This window comes from Aspergillus novofumigatus (assembly GCF_002847465.1).
Source record: "Aspergillus novofumigatus IBT 16806 chromosome Unknown P174scaffold_4, whole genome shotgun sequence".
In the NCBI taxonomy this organism is placed as follows: domain Eukaryota; kingdom Fungi; phylum Ascomycota; class Eurotiomycetes; order Eurotiales; family Aspergillaceae; genus Aspergillus; species Aspergillus novofumigatus.
In genome coordinates this window covers 1,478,144-1,505,031 of record NW_020194277.1, presented here as the reverse complement: position 1 = coordinate 1,505,031, position 26,888 = coordinate 1,478,144, and the positions used below count along the sequence as shown (strand labels likewise).

Here is a 26,888-nt window from a genome sequence, read left to right as displayed (position 1 = left end):
CAATCGCGTGCTCAGTAAGAGGCTCGGTATCATAGAGCCATTGTAGGATGAGGAAGAGAGGCCTACACTGCCATTTTACGTTGTATGGCCCAACGTTGAACTATCTTAGTTACCATGTTGTGTTCTGCCTTTCAAAGACACTCATTTGTGTCGCAGTACATTCAAGCTGGCACACGAGAATTGCTCCTGCTCCAGAAATGCCAGGTTGAAGCACCCCCTGACATTGAAGCTGGTACTCTTAAGGAATCACCCCGAAATAAACTTCTGCAATTTTCATTGGATATTCCATTTATCCAGGTGTATCGCAGGCCAGCATGGACGATATCCCCAGCCCATGGTTCTTGCAGATCTTTATGACGACTAATTCATGACTGACGAGCCCAGAAAAGTTGCAAGAAGGATAAAGAAACAGAACGAATTCAGTTCAGGGACCACTGACCTCTGTACTATGACATCTTCGGTCTTCAATGGTGCTGCAGGCATGCAAACATGAGTGGAGTAGCGAGAACGTACCCCGGCGCAACACTCGAAATCAACGTTGAGCAGTCCCTATGAAGGCTGCCTATGATTCACTGAAGCCCACATTAGCCACTCATCTTGTCCTTGGCAGCAGAGATCTCTCCTATGGTGGGTTGTTGGAAGTCTGGTGCGGTGAACATGCAAACCAAGGCCTGCGCGGATAGTATGTCGTCATAATGGCAAAGTCACCAGCCTTGTCAGGACGATGACGGTCTCCAGTCACGACAGCTCCAACATATAACAACGTTGAAATCCCCTTTTTGCATACGTTCAGAAATTTCATCAACTTCAGACTTCAAAGACTTACTTGAGAGAGCTCTCTTCGCTTCACATCAAAGTCAATCTACTACCTGTCCTTTTTTCCTATCTCATACACCCAACACTTCTCCACAAGATGTCTAGCGAAACCTTCTACAAGACCCAACAGGACCTTCGCAAGCCCGAATCCCATGCTTCTCATGCTGCCGGCGGAAACACACCTGCCAATTCCAATGTCTCTGCTATGAAGGTAACACCCAAACCTCCTGACCCAGAGGCAATTCAACTTAACTTGGTGACTCAGCTGCTAACTCTACGAATCAGTCCGTCGTCGATGAGCACACAGACAAGGCCAAGGCCATCGAAGAACGCAAGGCCAACCTGCCTTTGCCAGACCAGCCTCCCGTCGCCAGCGACTGGCAGTCTGCAGACCAGAGAGCTGTCAACGTCGGCTCCGGCGGCGTACAAGGATCCGTCTCCGGCGAGAGTAACACCGCTCTAAGAGGGCCCGCTACTGCAGAAAGCAGCGCACGGAAGTCAGGAGAGGAATTGCACAAGGAAACTCAGCCCACAGGCAAGGTTGGTCGCCAAGCCACGGAAGGACTTTCGGATATCCCGGGGGATGCTAAGGCTCGGAAGTAATTTCTTTTTGGCTTGAAATGTATTGATACAACTTTATGATGAGCGACCCAAAGCATTTAATGATAATCCATACCAAACAAATAAAAGAATCTTCTAGTGTCTTTCTAGTGTCCCAGCTTGCGGTCAAGTACATAGACGACAGATTTGTGTTTTCCCGGGTAGAGCCTGCGGAAGTCTCACGAAGAGCACAGAACAGCCGAAGAGAAATATAAAAGCTTGATGATACTGACAATAAGATCTGCTCTTAGTGTAAGAGGCAATCACCAACGTTGAATTTTCGTATTGAGTAGAGATGTACCAGCGTCCCGATTTGTACAAGTTGTCGTGTCACGTGACTTATAATGTAGAAGCTTAAATGAACGTCACCCATCTATTGTACAGTAGTAGTGCAGTGCACTTGCACGTACCAAGATAAACTGCGACACGCTAAATGAGAAATAATCATTCGATTTCTATGACCATCCTACCATGCCTTTCCCGATCTCTGCGGGCAGTGTTGGCCGAGAATATCCAATGTCCCAATATACCTTGATGGCCTGAGGCCATGACGTCAAACAAGTTGATCAGCTCTAGATTCCCCAGCATCGACCGTCGAACGACACTTCATTGCGCAATCAGGGTTGGCCTCCGAACCGGGCAGTTGAGCATGTGGAGAGCTCGACAGTCGATTTCAGGCCCTGCAAGGATAGAGCCGTGTCATCGATCTGATTTGATCGAGGGCGGAGGTTTCGGTCTGGAAACCTTAAGGGTGATTGCAACATATTGCAGCAAATGTCTTCTAGCGCTGGGGCTCCGTGACTATCATTCTTCTCCACTCGGTCTTCTGTTGCCCGCGCCACTCAAGGGCAGTGGTGTTGGTTCATTGACGTACCTGTCTCTCTGATGTCGCTTGCTGGGAATCTGGGTGTCTTGGGGCGGGGGTTTCGACCGTCAGAGTGACATCACCTGGCTGGATGAGCTAGCATTCAGGACTACAACATCTAGCGGTCATTGCTATATAGCTTTCCATCGACGCATCATACTGTGCTCGATTACAGACACATCGACTAGTGAAGCAGAATCAAATCCCTTCCCAAGAGTCAATTCTTGATCAGGATCAAAGAACATCATAATGGATCTCCAAGGCAACCCCGTCCCTCCCGGCAAGAGAAGCACCAAGGTGCGTGAAGCAATGCAATCCAGCTCTAGACCAAACGTATGGCTAAGTGTTCGAGCAGGTCACAACAGATCCCGAAGCTAGAAGATATCCCAACAAGGAGACTTCTGGACCTGTCGCCAACGACTCCCTTGCTGCGGAATCAGCCAGGTCCGGTGGTGACTACAACCAGAACCGCGGTGCCGAACCTCTTGGGGTTTCTGGCAGTCAGTCTACATTCAATAACACGGACACCTCTGGCGCTACTAAGCTGTCCTCTGCTCCCGACGCTGCCACCCGTGAGGAGCTAGACAAAAAGGAGAAGTACCCTGAAAATATGGGTGGCCAAGGGAAGTTCCCTGGTGCCCATGTTCCAGAGACTGGCTACACTGGCGGCTCGACAGCTGCCAAGCGGGATCTGGGTATCAACAAGGGTGAATATTCCACCTCCCAGCAGAGTTCTCGGCCTCAGACCCGATCTCAGACTCAGTCTCAATCTCAATCCCAATCCCAATCCCAGCCTCAGTCCCAGCCCGCTGAGGCAAGTGGAAGTGGTTACCGCAGCCAGTACAATGCCGGCCAAGCCCCTTCGTACGTCCAGAGTGTGACCGGGCAGCATACTCACACCAAACCCAAGGGCAACAACTTGAAGGAGGGTGGCTTTGATAGCGACCCCAACAATAACGCCAGCTTCACTTCCGAAATTGGCAGCGACCAAGACCCTGGCCGCTTCGCCGAAAACTACTCTCAGCGCAAGGCTGCAGATACTGGAGCCGCTGATGCTGTCCGAGGCCCAGTCGAGAAGAAGGGAGTCGACGATAAGACCTGGTATCAGCCTTTGGAAAGTGATCAGAGAGCTTAATCGCGACGAACTCGAATACTTATGATATCAATGACGGCGGAAGGCGTATGAGCGAAAAGTTGACTTCTAGTTAATCCTACATTGTGCACGGACTGCGTCTGTAGTTGCACGATTATGTACCATAGAACTTGAAATGAAACATTTGATCATGGACATGCGCGTTATACCTTTATAGAAACGCATCCCTCGTCTCTATCGTCGGCCAAAGCGCAATCACAGCAACGCAGTTCAACCCTCCCATTCAAAACCAGTTTCTCCTCATCACACCCCTCACACAGACAATCATCCTCGCTGTCGCCCATCCACCCACATCTCTCCAACACGAACTCAATCCCTTCCACGATCCCAACCGCCAAGACAGCTAACCACATCATAACCAACATAATCATAACAGGCGCCATCAACTGCTCGCCCCGCCGCTCAGAATACAAAGTAGTATACTCGACAACAGATATCCAGTCCTCGCTCCCACTACCTTTGTCGACCGGTCTTCTCGAGATAAATGAGCCATGATAGCTCGTGAGCCAGCAGGCTGATTTCCGTGATTTGCAGACCGTGTCTACAGGAGATACCACTTTCGACGGGGTATCTGTTGTAATAGCGGGTTTTTCCTGGTTCTTTATAGTTGGCAACAAATTAGGATCCGGCATTGACTGAAGAATGGATTTTCATGGACATGCCTTTGCTTCGTGGAAACGGGTTGTCTCTCCGATGGGTTGGGAGAGATACAAAGGGAACGCGGAGATGAGATTTAATAAGCAGAAGGAGATGATGAGTATGGAACGTTTGGATAGCATCGTTGTTTGACTCTAGCTGCTTAACTGGTAGTGATTTCAACTGAGTTATGGTCCTGTTGATGGGATCTCGACTCCCATATATCTGTAGTTACGGCCGAGATGGTGTTATGAATACCATTGATATTTATTGACCGTTGAGCCTTGCGTTAAACTCGCCTTGAGTTCCCCCACAGTCTATTTTACGCGATGCTCTCGATCTGACTCAAGGATGGTTTTGAAACTACCGGAGGATTTAGAGAAACATATGGGCGATAGAGCATGTCCCTTGATGATTGTCCTTGGTCCCGCACGTTCCCCAGCGTTAACAAGGGATGGAAGGAAAGAAGGAGGAAAAAGAGGAGATGCTGAGTTGCTAGACGCACCGCCCCTTTACTTATAATTCTCTCCTATGATGGATCATCTCATTGTATTTCCAGCTATGCAGGCTTCTCGTTTGGAGTTTGGACATCCCGATCATCAACATATCAGACGTGGCACAGTCAGGCAAGATGCGCCATCTTAAATCAGGGCATCAATGATCATCAGCCACTGTCACCAAATCATATCGGACAAGCTTTCTCACCAAGGGGTATTCACGACTCTAGTTGACCAGTCGCTGACTTCTATGGTCCATCAGGTACTGAGCACCAATGTAAGGTCAGGAATCGTAATTCAGACTGAATCGTCCGAATCTTCTTCTGAACTTCTGCTATGGATAGCATGGATCGGTCATTCGTAATGCGACTCATGTCCTCATGGCTGCCATGTCTGCCAGCAGTGATTCGGGCGGGGTCCTCTGCAAGGCAGGAATCAGGAAGGAACTATCCACGGCTCTTGGGTTGATAACTATGCCATACCTCTCATTGGGAAGAGATATGAGCGATTTGCCTGGATACATATACAAGAAGAGACGAAGCGTCGTGTGGATCCCAAGCAGGAGAACCAGTCATGATTCTGCTGTCTGTCCGAACACTGTATCAGAATCTACAATAATTTATTTGTATATAAATATGTAGATCGAACAATATCAACTTCGTGTTGAGCTTCATTTTTAGAAAGACTTCCTGCCTTTTCATACACCAAGTTACGAACGCCAGATTTGCAACGGACATATCATGAAAGATCAACCCAAATGAACACGTCCCAAAGGCCAGACCCCAAAGACATGCACTGCCTTGTCAGACAAAAACGTGGAACTGTACAGCCAGAGCAATTGAGGAGACAGCAGCGAAAGAGGGCAACAGCCCCGACATTAAAATAAAACCCACAGAAACAGAAGAGAGCAACGGAAAGAAAGAAGAGACCTTTACAGGTTCACCTTCTTGGACTCTTTCTGGGCGAGCTTGGCCAACTCTTCATAGACTTCGCTGAAATCCTCTCCGTCGGCTTCCGACTCGCCGCTCTTCTTGCCCTTGGAGGCTGATTTGGGCACAACCAAGACGACACTGGTCGGGCGCTTAGTAGCAGCCGAGTTACCCAGCTCGGCTCGCGATGTGACAAAAACATATGGGATACCGTGGTCTTCGCAGAGAACGGGGATATGTGAGATGACGTCCATGGGCGAAATGTCCGCGGCAAGGATGACAACTCCGGTGGGAATGGAGATGGTAGCATTGGCGGCGGGGATGGGCGATTTGCGAAGAGCTTTGACGACTTCCTTGACACCGCGTTTCAGGCACTTGTTTACGGCAGCTAGGAGGTAGTTAGCATACAGTACACTATTGACCCAGTCGATGTCTTTTCGCTCTGAAAAATAGAGCTCCTGATAGACAAATCGTCCAAATGATTTTCAGAATCACTCACCCTTCTTCACACTCTTGAGAACCTTCTTAGCCTGCTTGTCCTCAACCAGAGGGTTGGCAAATGGCACCAGTGCACCGACGGGGCGGCTGTCGACATCCATCTCAGCCTCAGCAGTTCCATTGACGGCAGTCTCGGCAGCAACAGCCTTGTCGATTCCATCCAGAACCTTGCTAGTAAGCTCCTGCTCTACTGCCTCAGCGAGAACAGTCTTGTCCTTCTTTTCCTTCTTGTCCTTCTTGCTCTTGTGGACGCCGTCCTTCTCCGAGCGCTTTTCCTTCTTCTCACGCTTGTCCTTCTTCTCGGACTTGTCCTTGGCCATTGTGACGAAGTTGCGCTTGCTTAATATACCAAAAAGGACAGAAATAAAAGGGACGACCGAGGATTGGCGGGAGTTGGCGTGAACGTGGGGAGGAACAAATAATAATATGGTCTTTTCGGTGTCTTCGAAATCCGCAAAAAAATCAAAATCCATCTGAAAATTCTGACGCTAGTCCGATTTAGGAATTCGAGCTCATGGCACTGGCTGCTTACTCATCACTGGCTCAATCGGGTATGATCGACCATCCCATCGAAAACAATCCCGATGGGTAGCTGGGGGCCTCTCAAACGCATCGCGCAACCTCCGGCATTTCTCCAATTGTGGAACGTTGGGAGCGTTCTTGAAGCTCGGAGAGCGTGTCATGCGGCGCACTTTATACGCCCTATAATCTTTGGACCGATTGGGGTCTTTGGAACTTCGTCATTTATGGATACTTGAAGGTATATCGCACTCTGGCATCAAACCCAACTTTGTTGCTAACCGCAACCTTCAGATGGATCCGAATAGAAACTCGCGACCGCCTTTGGGGTCTCCTCCTGGGAGCGCCTCACCCTTGTCCATCATGGGAACTCAAAGTATTTTTCGCCAATCCGTCCGCCCTTCGCAGCCTCCGAAGCCCGGTTAGATCGCACGTTGCCGTGGATATAAATCATAGGACTGACTTGCCATAGATACGGAGAAGGAGGAGCTACGCGTACAAGTCAGCACTCTGCGATACGAGCTGGAGAATATCAAACAGGAGCGGGATTTGATGACGCTCCGCCATGAGAAGGAACTCCGTGATCTACAATTGAAGGCCGATGCGGACTTCAGGAAGGCGCAGGTTTGTTGCCATCGTCATAAGTTGTTAATGGCGTTGGCCGGATGTTGACAGCAGATTAATCGCAGGCTGCAGAATCCGCTAGTCATCGCGCCAACCATAAGAGTGAAACGCTTGCCAAAGAGTTGAAGGAAGTTCAAGACCAAGCCCTTAACGACAAGGTCGGACTAGAGCGGAAACTTAGGAGCCTACAGGATGAAAAGCAGAACATACAGGAGGAACTGGAAGAGACTCAAGCTCAGCTTCTCGACCAGGAAAGACAAAACAAACATCAGATCAATGAACTAGAAACAATTCGCTCATCGCTTCAAAAGACGCTCGAGGAACTGCAAAATGATCTTCAAAATGCAAGAAACAATTTACAGTCAGCTCAAGAGAAATTATCGCAGCGGGATATGGATGTTGCCAACCTTGAAACGGAAAATATCCGCCTGAAAGCGGAGGGGGCTGACGGAGAAACATTGTCCGTATTGAAGAGGGAGCTCTCTGATCAAGTCGCTCACATCAGGAACCTGGAGACTGCAAATCGAGAACAGACCGCGGAACTGCGCCACCTGCGGAAAGTTCAGAAGAATGTCGAGGTAGTAGAGGAACAAAAGAAGTCGCTGGAAAATCAGCTTCAGCTCATGAAAGAAGTGGAGTCAGAACTGAACACTCTTCAGATTCAAAAACAGATTCTAGAGGATGAGCGATGTTCCTGGACCAGTCTGCTACAGGAGAATGATGAACCTGCGGAATTTGACTCGCCCGAGGCGGTCGTCAAAGCCCTGTTGCAAGAACGGATTGAAAAGGCGACATTGGTTGACAAATTGGGCAGCATCGAGGCGCAATTTCTGGAGAAAGATGAAATAATCAAGAGCTTGGAGACTGTGAGAGCCAACCTCCGTCAGGAGCTAGAGAAATTGCGCGCTGCAGGCGCGGGCGCTGGCGGAGCCACAGCTGAGAGTCGCATCAGAGCTAGACTGGAACGTCAGCGGGCACTTGCAGTTAAGGAGGTTGAGTATCTTCGCGCCCAGTTGGAGACTTTCGACACGGAAGAGGTCACCATGAACGCGGAACAGAGCCAGTTCGACCAACGCAAATCCGAGCAGATCGCCAACCTGGAAAAGCTCGTTGATGAATACCGCGCGGAAGTGCAAAAGGCTCATGAAGAACTCGCGAAGCGAGAAGCTCCACAGCAGGACGATACACAACCCCGAGGCCTCAAACGACCGTTGTCACCAGCTGAGAGTGACGCCGAGAGCGAGCGAATCTCTGTATTGACGCGGAAGAACCGAACGCTGCAAGACTCTCTTTCCAAGTCTGAACAGGCCGCAGCGCTCCTCCGCAAGGAACTGGAAGCCACCAAATCCCAGCTCAAATCCCTCAAGGCCAAGTCTCGCACACGCATTTTGGAGCTGCGTGACAATCCCACCGCCGAAGCGGAGAAGCTCAAATTCTCCACTATCGCAACTCTCCGGGCAGAAAACCGAGATCTCCTGGCCCAACTGCAGGCCAACCATGCGGACGTCAAAGTTGTGCCCGTCAGCACACTCGAAAGCATGAAACTGGAGCTCAACGACATGGAGAAAGTAGTCGCCGACAAGGAAAAGCGCATGCGCCGCTTAAAGGAAATCTGGACCGCAAAGTCATCCGAGTTCCGCGAAGCAGTCGCCTCCCTATTAGGCTACAAGCTGGACTTCCTCCCTAACGGACGCGTCCGCGTCACCTCCATGTTCCATCTCTCCCCCGCCTACCGGCACGGCGACCCCGGCGCCTCCTCTGACTCCCGTGGGCCAGGGAGCATGGGTAACGACGAAGAAAACTCTATCATCTTCGACGGCGAGAACGGCACGATGAAGATCTCGGGTGGCCCGAACAGTCTCTTCGCGATGGAGATCAAACATCTGATCAAGTTCTGGGTCGAAGAACGCAAGGATATACCCTGTTTCCTGGCGGCCATGACGTTGGACTTTTATGATAAGACCACGCGGGCTGCGAGGATGTAGTAGCTGATAATGCCTTTTTGTGTCTTGGGTATCCATCCGTACTGTAAATAGTTGATTTGATTTCCTAACTAGCATTTCTGGTGCCACGTTTGATGAGAGGACTAATCTGTGGAAATGGTACCCCTTTTTTCATCCTGAAATCTCACATTTCAATATATAATGAATGATATCTACCAACCGTCCTGCTTTCTCTAAGCTGAGCCTCCGGTATGAACTTGTCCATTTCCCTGGGGGAGTAGTACTTAAACAAGAAAACTTATTTACAATAACCACAAAAGCCTACTTTATCCAGAAGGTATCAATAGGCCAGGACTTTGAAACGAAGATGTCGACATAGGGGAAAAAGGGAGGGGGGTTGTTAGAATCAAAAAGCTCTGAACCAAGTAATAGCGCAAGGGTGCTAAGAACGAGTATGTCGAGGGTGAACAAGTTGTCTGATCAGGCGAGGTGACTCCAGAAAACGCAACATCCAAAGGAATAAATCCACGGCGGTATCGTATCTAAGGGACTCGAATGGGCTGCCCCTGCCCGTTTAATGTGACACGTATTTGCCAGCCACCAGCTTGCGGACTGTGGGTGCTTCTTTCCAGGACGCGGGCGCGGCATCGGATGCTTGTAGACTGCCATCTTCGTCTGCGAAGGGATCGGTTCCCTTCTGCGGCGTGTCCTCTGACTGAGACATTGTACTAATTCCCAAGCGAGAACCAGCGTCTGCTGTCTGAAGCTCGAATTTCGCGTCAACTTTGCCTTTCCGTGGCCAGCTGGTTGAAGTCGCAAACCGAACAAGTAGCTTTCCATCAGCTCCGGCGCGTACTTCGAGCTCAGGGATTTTCCAGGTGACCGCTGACTGCTTGCGACGGAAGGTGGCCCCTGAGTTGGGATACATAACGGCACTCGTGGCATGAGCTGCCTCGCGGCCTTCTTCAGGAGAGGTGTCCAAGTTCACAGTCAATGTGAGGTTCTTGATGGTGATTGATTCCCTTGGTACCGACGAGGCGAATGAGGAATTCATCGAGTAGAAGATGATCACGCTTGCCTGGAACTCTTCGAGGTTCCACGCAGGTTTGAAGATCACGGGACAGAAAGCCGAAGCTTCCGACTGGTCGATGTGGACTTGATACTTGAAAGCCACGGTTGGTGAAGACCGTGCGATGTTAGAGAGAAGGACGTTATACTCGCCTCTCTTCTCGTCCCCTGAGCCCTTCTCCTCCTGTACAAAATGTGGGTTGGCAGCGACCTTCTCCAATACTTGGAAATTATCAAGACGGACGCGCGCGCTATCCGGCGTTGTGCCACTCGATGCATTGTAGGCCAGAGCAAGTTCTCCTACAACGAAGGACTTGGTCACGGCGCCCTCAGAGAACCACGCACTGACCGTCTCTACGATCGACGCATTCAGACCAGGTTGGTGTAGATCAGGATGGGAAACCGGTCCTGAGATGTTGTGTAAGGTCTGTGATGAGCGAATAGACGTTGTATCTGAGAGGGCATGATCGTCTGTAGCGGTGCTGGGAGAAGTGACATGCCTGGTAGGCAGACCTGGTGATGTAGGAGTAGAAACATCCGATCCCGATGGCGGAACAGGGAGCCCATTGCTCGAGCCAGGAGGATTCGGAATGAAAACTGTGTTACGAACATCGCGACGACCACGTATGGTGCCTGCATTTCGTCTGACTCCGCTGTGTTGGGCTTGCTGCAGAGAGTGTCAGCCGAGAGCGCAGGGAATAAGCTTCGCTAGCCGCACTTACCAGACGTAACTGATTAGCCATCTCGTCCATTGCTTGTCTAGCCTGGTTCTCATCTTCAAAGATCGGCTGATCTCTGATTGTCAGATTCATGCCATGCTCATCCAGTCTATAGCAGTTAGCATGATTAGTCTACTATGAACGGCAAGACGGGATATCATTACCCAGCCGCCTCTCGCTGAAGCCGTGTTATCTCGTCAATGGTCTGTGGTCGTTCTGTGAACCCTTCCGAGTCGACTCGCGGCTATGCATCGTCATCAGCTTAATCCAGGTGTTCATTATCGTCTACACATACCTCGTTCGCAGTCATAGCAGCAGCCGGTGTCGGCTCATTGTGAACCTCTTGAGTCGATCCCCCATTTGTAGTCGCTGGTGTTTGCTGAGGTTCTGGACTCGTCGGCAGTGAACCAGGAAGCTCTCGCTCGTGGATCTCACTTGGGATCGGTGCGGCTTCGCCATGGCTATCCTGAGTAGTTAGAGCAGTACCGGGACGATCCGTACCCGTAGGGGATTCGGGTATCTGCATGTCGCGTGAATCTCCCCGCTTGAATGAAGCAAACGGACTACGATGCTTCTTATCTCCGAAGAGTGGCCCTCCTCCAGAGGTGTGCACTACACTCTTCCTTCTGCCCATGACAGTTCCTAGTCGCTTGAGTCCACCAAGCGCTGTGGTGCGGGGCTCCGGAGCTATGACCCAAAGATGATTAGCAAACATTTTGTGAGACTAGTGGAGTGTCAGACTTACCAGGAGGTGTCCGGACAGGGCCCGAATTCTCCGAGCGTTGACTAGCAGCATCGTCCTGAATGCGCGGCGGAGGAGCAAGAGGTGCTCCTGCCCCGCCAGAGGGTATCGATTCTTGCCTTCTGGGAGCAACAGGCCTGCCCCCATTAACCTTGGCGGCAAATGTCTTGATCTCATCCGCAGTCTCAACATTGAGAAGTACATTTAGGCAGCTCTCGGCAGCCTGGCGACACCGTTCCACCTGGTCTGATTCATGCGTTTGCAATTGAGTCAGCGCGTCGCGGAGATGATTTACTCGGCCTTCGTCCGCTGCCTGAAGTTGCTCAAACACAAAAGGTGCCCTTGAATCCCATTGTTCTCTGATCTCCTCTGCGGCGGAAATGGCAGCGGCCAGTTTCTCCGCCCCTTTGGCCCTTTCTCCCTGGCCTTTTCCACCTTCTTCTGGTTCGCTTCGAAGCTCTTGGCCAACGCGGCGAGATCACTTTGGATGCCAGGCATCGATGCCAATTCTCGGTTCTTGCTGCTGTATTCTCTCAAGGGGCGCTCCACGTCCTCGTCAATCTTCTGCGCGAACGTTTCGTGTGATGCGGCCACGGCTTCGGTGGCATTGATAATGCGCTGCCATGGTAGTTGGAAAATGCTGTCGTGTCGTAGAACATATTAAAATTAGCCTTGTCTTTTCGTGCTTCAGTTTCCGAATGACCGAGCTTACCCAAGCGCTGCCCCATTCTCAAGTTGTGGTCGATGCGCCAGTTTCCTTAACCCTTGCGCGTAAGCTTCTTCAACACGGCGGCGTTCCTGTCGCGCGGAAGACAAGGAGTTAGATCCAAAGCTTCTGCTGTCACTTGTGTTAAGGTTGAAGCCATACCTGGAGCCAATCCGCGATATCCGCGTTAATCTTGTTAATGATACGTATGCGATCATTGAGGACATTAATCGCTTGGTTGGGTTGCAAAGAGGCCTAAAGGCAAGAATAGATTGAAAAATATTAGCTGCTGCAATTTCATTGCCATAGCAGGGGCAAGATCAAGGTGTGCGAGATCGGGTAATGCCTACCAGCAGGGCTGGATACTCCTGCCGTGAGAGCTCCATCGCTCCCAATCATAGATCAACGGTACCAGAAGGGAGCGATCGTAAGGTGCATAATAGGGATAAATTAAGAATACAGAGACCGAATTACGGGTGAAGGCGCAATTGAAATCCTCCGGATATTACCAGAAGAGACCGAATCCTTCGGTCAATGGAACTCAGAGTGGAGCAAGGAGCAGACAAGAGAAGGGGAACGGTTTGATGGGATGGGATGGGATGGATGGGATGTGATGACGATGGGGTTGCAACACGGAAGAATCACGGAGGAGCCGAGCAGAGGGGATGAGGCAATTGGTCAATCAGGCCGGGGGGACTCCAAAGCTAGCTGGATTCGGCTAGCTTAGCGAGTATACCTCAGGCATCGCAAGGCACAATTATTATGCTGCTAAGAGCAAAGGAAACAGTCACATGTTCCATCGATTTCCATACGGCTGCTACAACTGACAGAAGCAGTGAGAAGGAAACATTGCTGCTTCATCACAAGGCTGGTCCCTTATTGTCAGTACAGGTAGTTGATGAGCCGGTTATCGATCTTCCTTTGACTAGCTCGAATCTTCTCCAGGTTTATTCCGTCATCTCTGCCCCACGCGTCTGAGCCGAAACATCCAACGACATGGCTGCATCAGACTGGAAGAAAGCTCTGGGGTTCACCGATCGATTAACGGCAATTCAATCTCTGTAAGCCTATGATCATCGAGACCAGTCTCCCAGAACGTCGGTCTTGGCAAATTCTAATACTACAGCCTAGGACTACTGCCTATCAGCGAGCTTCGTCTTCGGCTGCATTTGCTGAAGCTCAGTCGCAAGCAAAGAGGTTCGAAAGTGAGGCTTATGAACAAGCTAACTCCAAGGTTGGTTCTCGACACACAGTCATCAAACCGTCTGCTCATGAAGGATCTTGCAGGAAGAATATGACCGGATGTGCCAGGATGCCATCGATGCCGCAGAGGCCAGTGGTTCTGTAGCCCCGATGATCAGCAGTCCAAACCAGTTGCAACATGAGCCCGATGAGGGTGCTTGGACAGCAGGAGAAGCAATTGGTCCGTTCAAAGGATGCCTCCATGTGTTTGATGGGCTCCATTCCACTATTTACAAGTCCAAGCGTGAGGATGGATCTGTGGTTGCAGTGAAAGTTACCATACCCCATCTCTTGACGCCACCACATGACGCTGAGCGCGAGGTTCGACTTCTGAGAGAAGCCGCGAGTCCTCATATTATAAGTCTGTCGGACTCGCTCAAGGTTGACGGAGGCAGACTCATCCTGGTCTTCCCCTATCTAAAATATGACTTGGAATATTTGCTCCGCCGTGATATGCTCACTGCAACGCAAACAAAGGCCCATTTGCACGATATGCTCAGCGCGTTGGCACACCTTCATGAGCTGGGAATCATTCATCGGGATGTCAAACCCTCTAACATTCTGTTGGACTCGCCTGATGGGCCGGCGTACCTGGCGGACTTTGGCATCGCATGGAAAGAAGGAGACGGGGGTTCCGAGCCGGCTGACAAGAAAATTACCGATGTAGGAACCACATCTTATCGGGCGCCTGAGATCCTGTTTGGGTTCAAGGGATACGGAACAGCTTTGGATCTGTGGGCCGCTGGTTGTGTTGTGGCCGAAGCTGTCGCTGTCGGGCACAAGCAGCTGTTTGATTCCGGGCCCGTGGGGAGTGATCTGTCGCTTGTTCAGTCGATTTTCAAGACCCTGGGAACCCCAGATGAGAGTACCTGGCCCGTAAGTCATCCGATTATATTCAGTGGCTCTTCCTTTCTGGGTCTTCGGGCTAGGTTAACATAGAAGACAGGAGACTGAGAAACTCCCTGACTGGGGTAAGATCGAGTTTTACCGATTTCCTGCCAAAACGTGGGATGAAATTCTCAGAGGAGCTTCTTCCAAAGGACGGGATCTCGTGAGCAGACTGGTACGCTACGAGAGCAGCGAACGGCTGTCTGCTGCAGAGGTAGGCTACGCATTCTAAGTGGACCGGCCCGATGCTAACAGTGTGGCAGGCCTTGAAACATCCATATTTTTCAGCAACCTGAAGCCGGTCTGTTCCAGGGGTTTAATTGCTCTGATCTCACATGATACAGCATCATCTCGCAATGATGTTGCGATCATCATGGCCAAGCTTCTAGCGGTCCACCAGTCTGCAGCGGGTGTTTCAGCCTTTAAATTTGAATCGGCTCGAAGCGGCATTACTACCACAATGATTGCCAACTCGCCACACCCTTGAGTGGTTGAGCCATAATTGTGACTGGGGGCTGAGCTCCAGCAACTGATTCCTTCAAATCCGCTCGGTACACTTACTCAGGATCTCTTAGTCCGACCGCAACCGAGGCACCGACAACTCTCGTCACAGGATGAACACATGGCTAATAAGCGATCATTTAAGCGAAGGCAATTTCCGACGGGATCGGCGGTCTTAAATACGAGTACGATTTGAAATGTGGCTGCAGCAGTGTAACAATCACACCTTGCAGTCAGAATCATCCTTAAATAGATATCTGCGTGGCGCACACAAATCAAGATCCACGGTCTTGAAATAACTAGTTATGAATTGGAGTCAGAGAAGAAGAATGAAAAGCAGCCTTCAGTCCCCCAATGGGATGATTAAATTCATCAAAGTAAATGGCGCTAGGAACGACCACGGAGATGGCGGGAGAATTAAGAGGGGCTTGGCTAATAATGAGACCATCAAATCGCAGCACAATGCTGATACGTACTAATCAACTACGATGTACAGTGATGACTAGGTAGAGAGGCGCAGATTGATGCAGGCAACCGAGTGTGCGAGAATTAAAGACTATTACTTGAAAATGAGCTGTGCGCAGAAAAGAAGTTGACTCCCAAGTTAGACAGCAAGAATCTGGGGACTGAGAATAGGGGGTAAGGCGGAAGTGAGGTCCATAGTTTGCTTATCCCATGGATGCTGGGTATCCGGCAGTGGAATCTGAGACGTCTGTACGGAGCATTATTAGAGAACGAATGATTAGGCTTGGTCCCTCGGACTCGTTTTAGAGATACACGAGTAACTCGGTAATGTCGTGCTCAAGGCTAAACCTTCCTCGATGTGTCATGTCAACGAGGCAGATTTTGTGATTCTGACACTTTGTCATATCCCAGACAATCAATAACTACCTACTCTGTGCCTACATACATACTCAAAGTGACTGGTACATAACTGTATTTAAATCAATTATGATAAACGTGAAATGATCGAGTCCAACAATGAGCTGGATTATGGCGGCTCGCTGAGTCCTCATGTTTGGTCGTTACGGTCATGAAACCAGGCACCGTCACACACTCAGCCAATGAGCAATGGCAGGACCCTGCGAACAGCGGGTCTGAGCCAGGGAGGATGGCCCCATCTGGTTAGTGTGGTCAGACCCAGCCCGTGTCTCTCTTGCTTGTGATTGGTCACTCCCCTCATTTTTAGCTCTGATCTCATTTCGTTTACTTCCGGCCGTTTGTGGTAAATGATTGACGGTGGCTCATTTTCCCTCTCTTACACTGGTACACAGGCAGAGACTAAGTACAGACAGAGCACAGACAGACAGAGCACAGAGCAATTATTCTGTTGATGCTCTCTGCTGAGTGTTAGGGCGTCTGTCTCTCCCGCTCGGGGCCATCACCACCAAAGCTGCCTTCTTTCGCCTCTCTTCCTTCCTTCCCTCGTCCTTCTTTTCCCTTTTGCGACTTTCTTCCTTTTTCCATCTCCCAATTCGTGGGCATTCCACGTTTTGGTATCCCTCCCTTCATTTGACACTTTCGCGGCCTGGCAGCTCGTGGTTCTTTCATTCATTGAGTGGCTAGTCCGCCAGCCCCTCCATAACCCAGATTCATTCTTTTACTTCCCACATTCCTTGACGCGCTTGCGCTCCCTTTGCTTTCAAACGCGGCCTGCTTGATCAGACCCAGCCAGTACGAACTAAGTGCCCATCTTTGATCTAGACACGTCTTGTCGGGTCTTTTTGTTTTGATGGGCAAGAATCCCATCCTCTCGTTAGCATTATATCAGGTCTCTGCAAGACCTACCATTCCATCACACCATCGTCATCATCAGAAGTCTATGCTTCTTGCCGTCGTTGTCGTCTGAACCAATTGCTCTTCCAGCAGCGAAGCAAGAGCGAGGACAACATCAATCGCAATCATGGTGCACGCTCATGCGCATCGCGATCATCACGCTGCCCTTCAGGAGCGAAGTCTCGAGGAAAGAGATCCCAAGAATGAAGCCGTGACCATCGTCTACGTGACGGCAGCTCCCACCTTTGACGGTCCTATCGGCGGCTATGTAACGGGCGTAGACCCGGCAGAAACGGCGACACGGCCGAATCAGGGTGTCGGCGTTCCCGTTGGACATACACGGCCTACCACAACCGAGGAAGAAACAACGACGGCCGAACCGAAGCCGAAAACGACCAAAGTGACGAAGCCTACGTTCACCGAAGCGGAACCCACGACCACTGAACGTACCACCAAGGCGACCAAGGCGATCACCACCGACAACACTGAGGACATCACCACTCCGACCACCTTCTCCACGGCCACCTCTAGCTCGACTTCGTCGCTGACTATCCCGGGTTTGGATACTACCACGACCACCCATGGATCATCGTCTCTGGAAAAATCGGCCTCCCCATCGGCCTCTCCAGTTGCTGCCGGTTCGAGCTCGGGACTTACCGGGGGTGCTAAAGCGGGTATTGCAATTGGTGTGATTCTTGGACTTGGTTTGATCGCGGGTTTCATCTTCTTCTTCATGCGCAAGAGGAAGCAAGGGCAACAAATGGCAGAGGCCGAAGCAGTCAACGAGAAATCCTATGAAGCCGATAATATGCTTCCCCCTGGACCTCCGCCAAAACCCCAACCGATGACCCCATCTGAACCTCCACAGCTCAATGTCCGCCCTGTCACTCAGTTTGCACCAGATCTGACCCCTATGGGCGCTCTCGCTGCTGGCGGGGCTGGTGCTGCTGGTGCTGGTGCTGGTGCTGGTGCTACACTGGGAGTCGCTGCAGCTGGATCGCGTAACTTGACCGGCAATGCCTCGCCGCCCCATACGCCACAGTCGAGCGTCAGTAGGACAGATCCGTTCGGCGATCCAGTGAATCCCTTTGGCAATCAAGCAGAAGCTCCTTCACCTGTTGCAGTGACAGGCCCGCCGAGTCCCTCGGCGATCCCTCTTCCTCAATCTCCCCTGTCACCCACTGTCCCGGCACCGAGCGATTCGGGCGTAGAATCTGCTCTTGGAGCTGCTGCTACCGGAGCCGCAGTGGCTGGTGGTGTTGCTGCCGCTGCCGCGGCCAAACCCTCCGACAAAGACCTACCTGGCCGCCCAGAAAGCTTATCGTCCCAAGCATCGTCGGTTCCCGAAGGATCGGCTCAAAGTCCTGTAAGCGCCGTTAGCGCTGATCCTGCATCGATCGCCACTGCTGCCGCGGTTGCTGTTCCAGCATTCGGACCCGGCGGTGCTGCAAGCCCTCCTCCTCCCGGGCCAAGCAATGTTCATCGCGTGCAAATGGATTTCAAGCCTTCAATGGAGGATGAGTTGGAGCTGCACGCCGGTCAGCTCGTTCGACTTCTGCACGAGTATGACGACGGCTGGGCGCTGTGCGTCAAACTTGATCGCTCGCAGCAAGGAGTCGTTCCCCGGTCTTGTCTTTCTGCCCGCCCTGTGAAGCCTCGAGCCCGTCCGCCTCCAGGAGCCGGCCCTGGCCCTGGCCCCGCGGGCCGCCCCGACCGCCAATGATGGGACCCAACGGCCCTTGGGGGCCTCCTCCTCCTGGAGGTCCAGGGCCCATGGGACCACCACCTCATGGCTTCTATCCTCATGATCCCCGCCCACGGTCACCCTCGGCCCTCGCCCCATGTCTCCAGCTCAACACCCTCATGGCGGACCCCGCCCCCGCGCCCGTATCCCCAGCACCCAATGTCTCCTGCACAGTTTCCTCCCACTCCGCGATCGTTCTCGCCAGGTCCAGGTGGCCGGCCGATGCCGCCAAGATCCATGAGTCCTGGACCTTACGGACCCCCAGGATTGCAGAGACCGGAGATGCCAGCGAGCCAGCGGAAACGGAGCAACAGCGCAGGTGGGTCAGTGGGAGCTATTCCTCGTTCAACAGGATCACCGGGACCAAGCCCTCTGGCCGGCCCAATGATGCCACCGCCGTCCGGTGCACTCCCAGCAATTCCCACTCCGCCACCGCCGCAAGCACTAGTTCGAGATGACCACGCGTGAAGTCAATTAGGCTAATGAATGTCCAAAATGTGAACGAAAGCGACCTGCAAATGCAATTGATTGGCATGAGGGGGGCAGTTGATTGTTATTGCCGCTGGACGGAACGAGCCTGGTATGAGTATCACCTGCGTCTGGGACGAATGAGCCCTGTCAACCTGCTTTTTTTTCGATTTCTCTTCTATTCTCCTCGTCGGAGGACTCTCTTTCGACTCTCTTTCATTCTTAGTATCTTTCTATCCCCCTCTTATACGTTTTCTTCTACGATGCCGGCAACTGTTTCCTCTCGAAGCAAGAGAAAGCTCTGCCAAGGTCATGTTCAACGGGTATACCCACTTCTTTCAGCTTTAACTCTTTTTTTTTATTATTCCCCCTCACTTGAGAAAGGATGTTGATTGTGAGGTTCATACATTGTGCTCTATCTCAACCCCTATACAGTGCGTTTATTGTGTATCAGCACAGTTCCAGTTACTCTGTCTTCCTTGCGCATTTACATCGGAGAGTGAGAATCAAAGGAAGGGGTCTGGCTTCCAGCAATAATCCTGTACGTTTCTCTGATTGTTCATGTATAGTTGGTGGTCGTCTATGTAGATAGTAGTGAATACAGCAAAATCAGAATATTTTCAATATAGGCTGTAATCCTTGAAATTATTCTTGCTCTTCTGCAGATGATAATATGCATATATATGTCCGTCTATTAGAGATGTGGAACATTCCCACTAGCCAGAAGCAAATTGACAATACTGATGATTCCCTCCCCCAAAATCAACCCTGAGGCTAGCACCACCACCGACGAAGACGCCGCGTCCGCTTCTCGGGCGGCCTGTTCGGCTGTTTTCCCGGCCACGGCCGCGGGCACTCTCGATTCTCCGGGTGTCTGATCTGCTACGGTCTCGCCCGGGGTATCCGAGGTGGCACTGCTCGTGTGCTTCCGCGACCACCACCAGGCGATTATCCCGCCGATTGCTCTAGCCAGTGTGAACGAGGGGACGTTGAAGATACCCACGGCGACGGCGATGCCGCCGGGGACCCATGCCCTCCAAGGAGCGGAGACGTTGCGGCGGCCGCCGTTCGCCAGGGGCGAGGCGGCGTAGATGCGCAGGATGGTGATGCCGACGAAGACGGTGCCTGCGAGCAGCGAGGCCTGCCAGGCCATGGGGGCAGGCCCTGGCCTGTGACGAGGCGGGCGGTGAAGATCCAGACGTAGGCGGTGGGGGTCTGGAACATGGGGCCGGGGACCTGGTAGACGCTGACGTACATCCTGTAGACGGCGGTGGAGAGGACGGCGCCGACGAGGCTGCCGATCATTTGGCCGTAGAACTGGGCTTTGGGGCTTGCACCAAGCAAGTGCCCTGTTTTGAGGTCCTGCATCATGTCGCCGGCTTGCAGGGCGCCGGATTCGGAGACGGCGCCGGCGAGGAGGTTGGTGATTAGGGCGGTGCGGCGGGAGAAGTGTGAGGCGGGTGTTGCGAGAGAGAAGAGGAGCTGGGTTAGTTTACTGATGCCGGAGACGGGGTTTAGGTCTGTCTCGCCTAGTGCCCGGACGCCCATTATTGAGAGTAGCACGGCGAGGAGAGTGGCAAGGCTGGAGAGCAAGGGCGACATGACGTCGCCGAAGACAATGTGCATGCAGACCACGTTCAATATCAGGGTCAAGGGAAGCAGAATTGCCACAGTCCGGGTAGAGATTAGCTGGGAAGGCGGCGCATCATCTTCTTCCTCGGGTTCGCCGTGCCTTGCCGGGAGGTGGGCGGAATAGGCTGCTGTCGATGACTCCTCAGAAATGGGACTCAGTGCGGAATATCTGACGTATGAATGGCGAGAACCGTTGTTCGTCCCTTGAGCCAGAATCCATTTTCCGGCGCGACTGGAAAAGAATCTGGCGCTGAGCTTCGGGGCGTTGGCGATGACGGGCTTCAAAACCAGCCAACCAAGACTGACAAGCGAGTCGGCCAGCATGATGGCTAGAGAAACCCATACAATCCAGCCCTTACTTCCAGCCTCCCAGTCATCCACACGCCCAGGGGCCCAGCCACGAGCCTTCGCGAGCGGAGATAGGATGCCCCAGCCGAGTATGGCCCCAAAAAGCATATGCATGCAGGTAGATGGGCCCATGATAATTCCTTGGCCAATGTATGCGGGGGACGGGTTGAGAGTCCATAGCCAGTTTTGTGCTAGAGAAAGACCGAGGAGGGGCACATCACGGACTTGAGGGACAAAATAGGAGAACAGCGTCTGTCACGGTTAGTGTCGCGGGCTTGGTTTAGTTACAGCCAGTAGCAGGAGACCTCACATAAACCCCAGACACCGCAAAAGCGCCCACCAGGAGACGCATCTTGGACCTCCAATCTCGTCTGTCCGCTAACTGACGTTCGCTATCATCCTTTTGCAGTAGCGCATTTCCCTCTTCCTCTCCGGTTTCGTGCCTCAAGGCAAGCGTTTCACGCTCTCCTCGTAAGACTGCAGTCGAATTGCTTTTTTTCTTCGCCTTCTCGTCGCTAGACCCACTTCCGTGTAGTACTCTGAGCATGAGAGCCGACGCCGTCCCACTCGGAAACCTCAATTTCTCTCTCACGATTACCTCCTTTCTCAGCGGGACGGCAAAGACAACCCCGAAGAGGCAAACTCCCAGACTCCAGAGTACCAGTTTCCAGAAATTGAGCTTCAAAGGACCACCCTCCCCAGTACCACCGTCGCCAGAAGGTCCATCTTCCCCGTCTCGGACCAGGAATTCCAACGCGGGGATGACACCAACAAACCCGCATCCTAATGGCATCGTTCCCACCGCCCCAGCCACCGTTTGTATAAGGACGTTTTCTATTGGCGTGAACGGATAAGAGAGGTACTTGGAGAAAACTTTGAAAACAGAGAAGCCGATAAGTGCTGAAGGCATGGCCATTGTGCTGATCCAGCCGGTCTGCAAGCCGAAGTAGGTATTGGAAAAAGTGATCAAGGCGCCAATGACGAGTCCAACGAAGAGGGAACGGGGAGTGAAGCTCTGAGGGGATGTCCGAGATGATCTCTCCATTTCCAGTTCCGGGTCAAATACATCGTCACGGTACCCAGGGCTCCGTTCCTCGTGGCCTTCAGAACTCCCGGGGATAGCTGAACCAGCTTGCTCGGGGCTGTCGGAGCGGTGGCCATTGTCGGTGGCATCAGCCGCCATGGTGATGGATTGATAATTCATCCAGACCGCAAGTCAAGATACATCTCTCAGAGCTGCAATTCTCGTTCCATTCGATAGACTTGAAGAAAGATCAACCACAGGATGGCAGTCGAAGGGCTGATCTGTCATTCCTCGTGAGGGGAGCACAGAATATCGGAGTTTGAGGCGACGCGTGACTCAACACGGTGAGATAGTTAACTAAGCAATATGATAAGCGATAAGATAAGCCACGGTACGGTGATGTCAGCGTCTACGAGAGGTAAGTTATAGCAGTACAATTTGTGGCATCCTCATTCTGTGTTCAACAACAACAACAGCAGGTGCATCGCTAATTAATATAATTCACTGGCTAAAATGGTAGTTGTCCTGGAGTATACGGGATATTAGTCGGATGATTATGTCACGACATTGCATGGCTGTCCTGCACTCCACCCTTCAATGGCCTGCTGGACCATCTGCGAATAGTTGGCCAAGGTTTTCTTCGACAACCACGCTAGATGAGGAGTGACAATTAGATTAAGATCCTTTGTCCCGTCGGACAGTAATGGAGAGTTATCCAATCCAGCAGGCTCTACACGGAAGACATCCGTGGCCGCACCAGAAATCGTACCCTTTCTCAAAGCCTCGAGTAGTGCGTCTTCGTCTACAATTCCTCCGCGGGAGACGTTGACGATAACAGTATGCGGTGACATACTCTCCAATTCTGGGGTGGATATGAGGTTTCGCGTTGAAGGACTCAGCGGCACTGCCACGAAAATGACCGTGCTTTGTCGGATGACAACATCGAATGGAGTCCTCTCGGTGCTATCGACCGTGCTCGGTGGCGCCGATGCTGCAGAATCTTTCCGCGCTGATATGAGAACTTTCATGCCCAGGTTACGTGCGAGCTGAGCAATCCTTTGTCCTGCGTTTGTATTGTCAGTCTCGAGAGCAACAATTGACGGAGCCACATCAGACTCGACCGACTTACCAACAACCCCGTTTCCAATAATCCCAACTACTTCATCTTCGCAACTCAAAGGAGGCTGGCCATGTTTGTCGAGAAGTTGATACATGATGGTTCCTTTTTTGTGCGCCCATTCGCCCGCTCGCGTCAACATGTGCATATCCAGTATTCGCCGCCGCGAAGCGAAGTACAATCCGATTGCATGCTCTGAAACTGAATTCACGTTTGAGCCAACGGATCGGCTCACAATGATCCCCCTCTTTCTGCATGCTTCGAGATCAATACAGTCTGTGCCCACTGCTGCGACGGCAATGAGTTTGAGATGCGGTGTCACCTCAGGGGAGAGTGTGTGCGCGTCAAAGGGGATATATGAGAATACGACAACCGAGGCATCACGAATACGCGAATGGAGTTCTGAGAGCGAAGTTTGCTGATAGACGGTCGTAGTAAAAGTATGACCGGGCGGGAAGCGAAAGTCGGGAATTGGACAATAATCCGCCTGGAGGAAAACAATGTGGTGATGCGCCGGAGATAGATTTGCGCTCATCTTCAAATATCTGATTCAATTATATATCCTGAGGAGTCTCTGGGCTGGTTTGAACCTTGGTTACGTGGAATCTGACATTGATGACACTGGCATTTCACCATCCCGCACCAGATATATATACTAGAGAGGCATCCCCACGCCCTACGAGCAACAATTCCATGTGGGTCTGGTAAGCTCCACGTCGTCCCTTGTACGGAGTACCTCACCACAACTCTACCGCCAACAGCCCCCCGAGACATATAGCTTCATCGATACCGGGTTAGGCAACAGGACCCTCGTCGATATCGCAGATATTTGTTAATATGAGGGGAATGCTTATTGGTTCTTGCTCGTTGCTCTGTATCTCGACGCACAATGTGTTCAACAAGTGCCTATATGGACCTCTTCCAGAACAATCCTGGCACATACGACCATAGGGTGTGGAAAACAGGGCTTCCCGTCCGCTCAGCCGTACTTAAGCCACACGCCGGCCGGTTAGTAGTTGGGTGGGTGACCACCAGCGAATCCCGGCTGTTGTATGTTTTTTGCTCAATTTATTACCTATTTTTGCTTCATTGCCATTTGCTGCCTCGTAAAAATATATAATACCCTGGCCCTCCTAGATCAGCGCATAGCTTAAGTATCTATTAATGTTTCCCATTTTTCTTTCGTAGTTTTTTTTGTGTTCTTCTATCTGTATACACCTTAATAAATGTTCTCTCCACCGTTCGTCTAATCCTTCAACCGACCAAAGCGATGGATCTCAGCTATTTGCATTTTAGCTCTCAATCGTTGCTCTGCCAGAAGCTCCATGTGATACTACAAGCATGAAAATACAGGGACATCAGGCTTGATTATATCTTGAAACACAAAATGTGAGACTCATTTCTTCTGATGGACGATAAGCGGCTAACAAGGCTAACCAACATCCCTAAAACAGATTCATAACAGTCTCATCCTTACGCATTGCTCTCCACCTTCAAGGTCTTCTGAGGAGGCTGAAAGACTTGCTCAAAATAGCCGGTCATTTCATCGACATTCTCGATGTTTCCAACCCATCCAATATGCTGATCGGGTCTGAGGATGACGAGAGCACCTCGTACTCTGTCAACACCCCAAGATTCGTACCCTTTTCCCGTACATTGTCGGTCCCAGAAGCAGTCGTCATCGCTCCAAATTTTGTCGTAGGCCCATCCTCTCTCCGGGTCGAACAGTCTGAGCATTTCCGGAAAGTCGGAAAAGTCCATCTCTCGCACTGGAGCACTGTGAATAGTGATCACTTCAATGAGACTGTCGAGTTTCTCGCCTTCGGGTGTATACCGCTGGAGAACCAATTCAGCTGAAGCTAGATGGGTGCTGAAAGCCTCGACGCGCTGTCTCTGATCTTTGTGACGCAAATCTCCTGCGAGGAGCATAATCCGGAAGCTCCCGTCGCTTTTGAAAAGGCGTGTTGTCCACCAGGCCTGGCTGTCTGCCTGATTACGGATCTTGGCTGGTGGGAATCTTTCTCCAGGGATCAGATGCGCAGCGATATCCTCGCCTCCCTTGTAGACTAACGAGCTGGGCCCGTAGTAACAGACATATCCGTTGGCAAATGCGATGGATAATTGGATCAGGTCCATCAGTGTTTCCTTGCCATTGCTAGGGGCTGTGCTTTCTGCAGCATCACCCTGTTGCTCCTTCACAAACAACGGCTGCAGGCGGCGGTCCAGATCGATCAGCATCTGCGCAGTTCTTTTACGCTCTAGCTCGTAAGTTGCGAGTATAGAAGGGCGAGCAACCCCTTTCGCGACGAGCGCCACTTTCCACCCGATGTTGAATCCATCTTGCATACTCACGTTCATGCCCAGACCTGCCTTGGGAGAATGGGTGTGAATGGCGTCTCCGGCGAGATGAATTCGCCCTTTCGTGAAACTTGACGCGAGTCGCCGACCGACCTGTAAGAGCCCTCGAGTCACTCTTTCTGTCTCAAAATGCAATGTTCGAGTTAAACCATACCTGATAAACTGTCCACCAGTCGCAGATCTTGAAGTCAAAGTCGAAGGGTCTCAGCACTTCCTTGGCCTTCTGCCGAACCATGTCAAGAGTAATTGAGGATCGATCTAAGAATACCGAAGTGCCGTCAACAGCTTGCAGAGGCAGATAGAGCCGGACAAGCTGCCTTTCCCTCGGGATGACCAAGAGAGTGCCGTGTTCCGTTGCCACGGTGCACACGCGGCGGATATCAGCTACCAGGAGTCAGCAGCCGGCATATAGCTATGGGCACATTCCCTCTCACGGAAGTTTGTGATGGGAACCATATCGACAACACCCCTGACACAATGAGTCAGTCAAACACCAGGCGGAACAGGGTAAAGTACCATATGTGCTCAGTTGTGGATCCTTCGAAAGGTATGTTCAACTCTTTCCTGGTCCAGCTGTGTGCCCCATCACAGCCAATGAGGTACTTGGCCTTCACTGTCTCGACATTTCCCGGTCTCTCTTTGCTCTTCTTGATTAAATCATCCCAATCATCAGGCGTGATGTTGCTCCGGAATAGTCCATTTCGAACGCCTCCAGAACCACCGTGAGTGGAGGAGGGATTCGCTTCTTCCTCGCCGAGGGTTCTCAATGTAACCGTGATAGGGTACGCATCGCCGCTATTCTCGAGGGTCTCATCGTACTCCAGTGATTCTGCAATGACTCCTCTCTCGACTTCAAGGTCAGAACAGTCTCTGATGGCATCCAAGATGAAAACGTTCAATTCTCCCTTGGTTCAGGATGCAGTTGCCAAAGGGAGAATTATTCAGATCGTGAATCGCATGCTGTTCTTGTCTCTTCAATCGACCATCCTCACCCGGGCCCTGAAACCTTGCGTCAGCCAACGATCGTGGACAACACCCATAGCTCATACAAAAGAGACCTACTGACCCAGAACGTGAATTCCGCCGCCTCACAGGCTTCGTGGAGGACTCGATGCACAACTCCTATGCTGTCAAGCAGCTCAAGCGTCCTAGGCCGCAGTCCGTCCGCCTGCCCGGTAAATACCTTGGTGCCACGCTTGTCAATGATTCGAGCATTCACACCACAGCGTGCCATCCAGTAGGCGGCCATCAGACCAGAAGGGCCGGCGCCGATGATGAGCCTGAATCAGATCAGCATCATGACTTGCAGCAGGGCAGGAATTGGCTTACACATCAGTGTAGGATATAGATGATTCCGTCATGTTGCATGAACTTCGCTCGACTTTTCGGTAGCGCAACGTCACGCTACTTGATCCAACTCAGAACGACGGAGGAGAGCGCTTGATGATATATGACAATGACTCAATTATAGCCAT

General features: G+C 51.6%; 10 protein-coding genes across 10 annotated transcripts; 5 read left to right on the top strand and 5 right to left on the bottom strand.

Moving 5' to 3' along the window:
- Positions 1 to 913: 913 nt before the first annotated feature.
- Positions 914 to 1,419, top strand: P174DRAFT_369326 (uncharacterized protein; the record flags this gene model as incomplete). The annotated part of the gene is made up of 2 exons (XM_024822274.1): positions 914 to 1,027; positions 1,102 to 1,419. The coding sequence occupies 2 exons, from the start codon at positions 914 to 916 to the stop codon at positions 1,417 to 1,419; spliced, it is 432 nt and encodes a 143-aa protein (XP_024682596.1).
- A 1,111-nt stretch (positions 1,420 to 2,530) lies between these two features.
- Positions 2,531 to 3,416, top strand: P174DRAFT_420565 (uncharacterized protein; the record flags this gene model as incomplete). The annotated part of the gene is made up of 2 exons (XM_024824875.1): positions 2,531 to 2,578; positions 2,637 to 3,416. 2 exons carry the CDS (start codon positions 2,531 to 2,533, stop codon positions 3,414 to 3,416), a joined length of 828 nt encoding a protein of 275 aa, XP_024682595.1.
- A 1,790-nt stretch (positions 3,417 to 5,206) lies between these two features.
- P174DRAFT_406300 (L30e-like protein) lies at positions 5,207 to 6,393 on the bottom strand. Its single transcript, XM_024824097.1, has 2 exons — positions 5,996 to 6,393; positions 5,207 to 5,884 (listed from the first exon to the last, which is right to left on the bottom strand). The coding sequence occupies exons 1-2, from the start codon at positions 6,312 to 6,314 to the stop codon at positions 5,499 to 5,501; spliced, it is 705 nt and encodes a 234-aa protein (XP_024682594.1). The 5' UTR covers positions 6,315 to 6,393; the 3' UTR covers positions 5,207 to 5,498.
- Positions 6,394 to 6,591: 198 nt separating this feature from the next.
- On the top strand, positions 6,592 to 9,204 carry P174DRAFT_168111 (coiled-coil domain-containing protein MAD1). The gene is made up of 4 exons (XM_024821219.1): positions 6,592 to 6,754; positions 6,808 to 6,934; positions 6,986 to 7,137; positions 7,203 to 9,204. Exons 2-4 carry the CDS (start codon positions 6,808 to 6,810, stop codon positions 9,120 to 9,122), a joined length of 2,199 nt encoding a protein of 732 aa, XP_024682593.1. The 5' UTR covers positions 6,592 to 6,754; the 3' UTR covers positions 9,123 to 9,204.
- Position 9,205: 1 nt separating this feature from the next.
- P174DRAFT_441263 (uncharacterized protein) lies at positions 9,206 to 12,914 on the bottom strand. Its single transcript, XM_024827268.1, has 9 exons — positions 12,666 to 12,914; positions 12,478 to 12,570; positions 12,322 to 12,407; positions 12,045 to 12,249; positions 11,613 to 12,006; positions 11,163 to 11,554; positions 11,032 to 11,111; positions 10,871 to 10,976; positions 9,206 to 10,815 (listed from the first exon to the last, which is right to left on the bottom strand). Exons 1-9 carry the CDS (start codon positions 12,699 to 12,701, stop codon positions 9,655 to 9,657), a joined length of 2,553 nt encoding a protein of 850 aa, XP_024682592.1. The 5' UTR covers positions 12,702 to 12,914; the 3' UTR covers positions 9,206 to 9,654.
- A 397-nt stretch (positions 12,915 to 13,311) lies between these two features.
- P174DRAFT_485192 (putative cell division protein kinase (Ctk1)) lies at positions 13,312 to 15,073 on the top strand (the record flags this gene model as incomplete). The annotated part of the gene is made up of 4 exons (XM_024830767.1): positions 13,312 to 13,376; positions 13,447 to 13,549; positions 13,603 to 14,433; positions 14,504 to 15,073. 4 exons carry the CDS (start codon positions 13,312 to 13,314, stop codon positions 14,675 to 14,677), a joined length of 1,173 nt encoding a protein of 390 aa, XP_024682591.1. The 3' UTR covers positions 14,678 to 15,073.
- A 1,776-nt stretch (positions 15,074 to 16,849) lies between these two features.
- On the top strand, positions 16,850 to 18,934 carry P174DRAFT_460114 (SH3 domain protein; the record flags this gene model as incomplete). The annotated part of the gene is made up of 2 exons (XM_024829847.1): positions 16,850 to 18,370; positions 18,485 to 18,934. 2 exons carry the CDS (start codon positions 16,850 to 16,852, stop codon positions 18,932 to 18,934), a joined length of 1,971 nt encoding a protein of 656 aa, XP_024682590.1.
- A 555-nt stretch (positions 18,935 to 19,489) lies between these two features.
- Positions 19,490 to 22,242, bottom strand: P174DRAFT_441260 (OPT family oligopeptide transporter). The gene is made up of 3 exons (XM_024827267.1): positions 21,225 to 22,242; positions 20,111 to 21,166; positions 19,490 to 20,075 (listed from the first exon to the last, which is right to left on the bottom strand). The coding sequence occupies exons 1-3, from the start codon at positions 22,095 to 22,097 to the stop codon at positions 19,629 to 19,631; spliced, it is 2,376 nt and encodes a 791-aa protein (XP_024682589.1). The 5' UTR covers positions 22,098 to 22,242; the 3' UTR covers positions 19,490 to 19,628.
- A 123-nt stretch (positions 22,243 to 22,365) lies between these two features.
- P174DRAFT_388990 (D-isomer specific 2-hydroxyacid dehydrogenase family protein) lies at positions 22,366 to 23,661 on the bottom strand. Its single transcript, XM_024823432.1, has 2 exons — positions 23,068 to 23,661; positions 22,366 to 23,001 (listed from the first exon to the last, which is right to left on the bottom strand). Exons 1-2 carry the CDS (start codon positions 23,588 to 23,590, stop codon positions 22,493 to 22,495), a joined length of 1,032 nt encoding a protein of 343 aa, XP_024682588.1. The 5' UTR covers positions 23,591 to 23,661; the 3' UTR covers positions 22,366 to 22,492.
- Positions 23,662 to 24,528: 867 nt separating this feature from the next.
- P174DRAFT_512218 (putative phenol 2-monooxygenase) lies at positions 24,529 to 26,774 on the bottom strand (the record flags this gene model as incomplete). Its single annotated transcript, XM_024831860.1, has 7 exons — positions 24,529 to 25,506; positions 25,568 to 25,797; positions 25,848 to 25,882; positions 25,930 to 26,281; positions 26,307 to 26,412; positions 26,480 to 26,693; positions 26,743 to 26,774. The coding sequence occupies 7 exons, from the start codon at positions 26,772 to 26,774 to the stop codon at positions 24,529 to 24,531; spliced, it is 1,947 nt and encodes a 648-aa protein (XP_024682587.1).
- Positions 26,775 to 26,888: the final 114 nt, after the last annotated feature.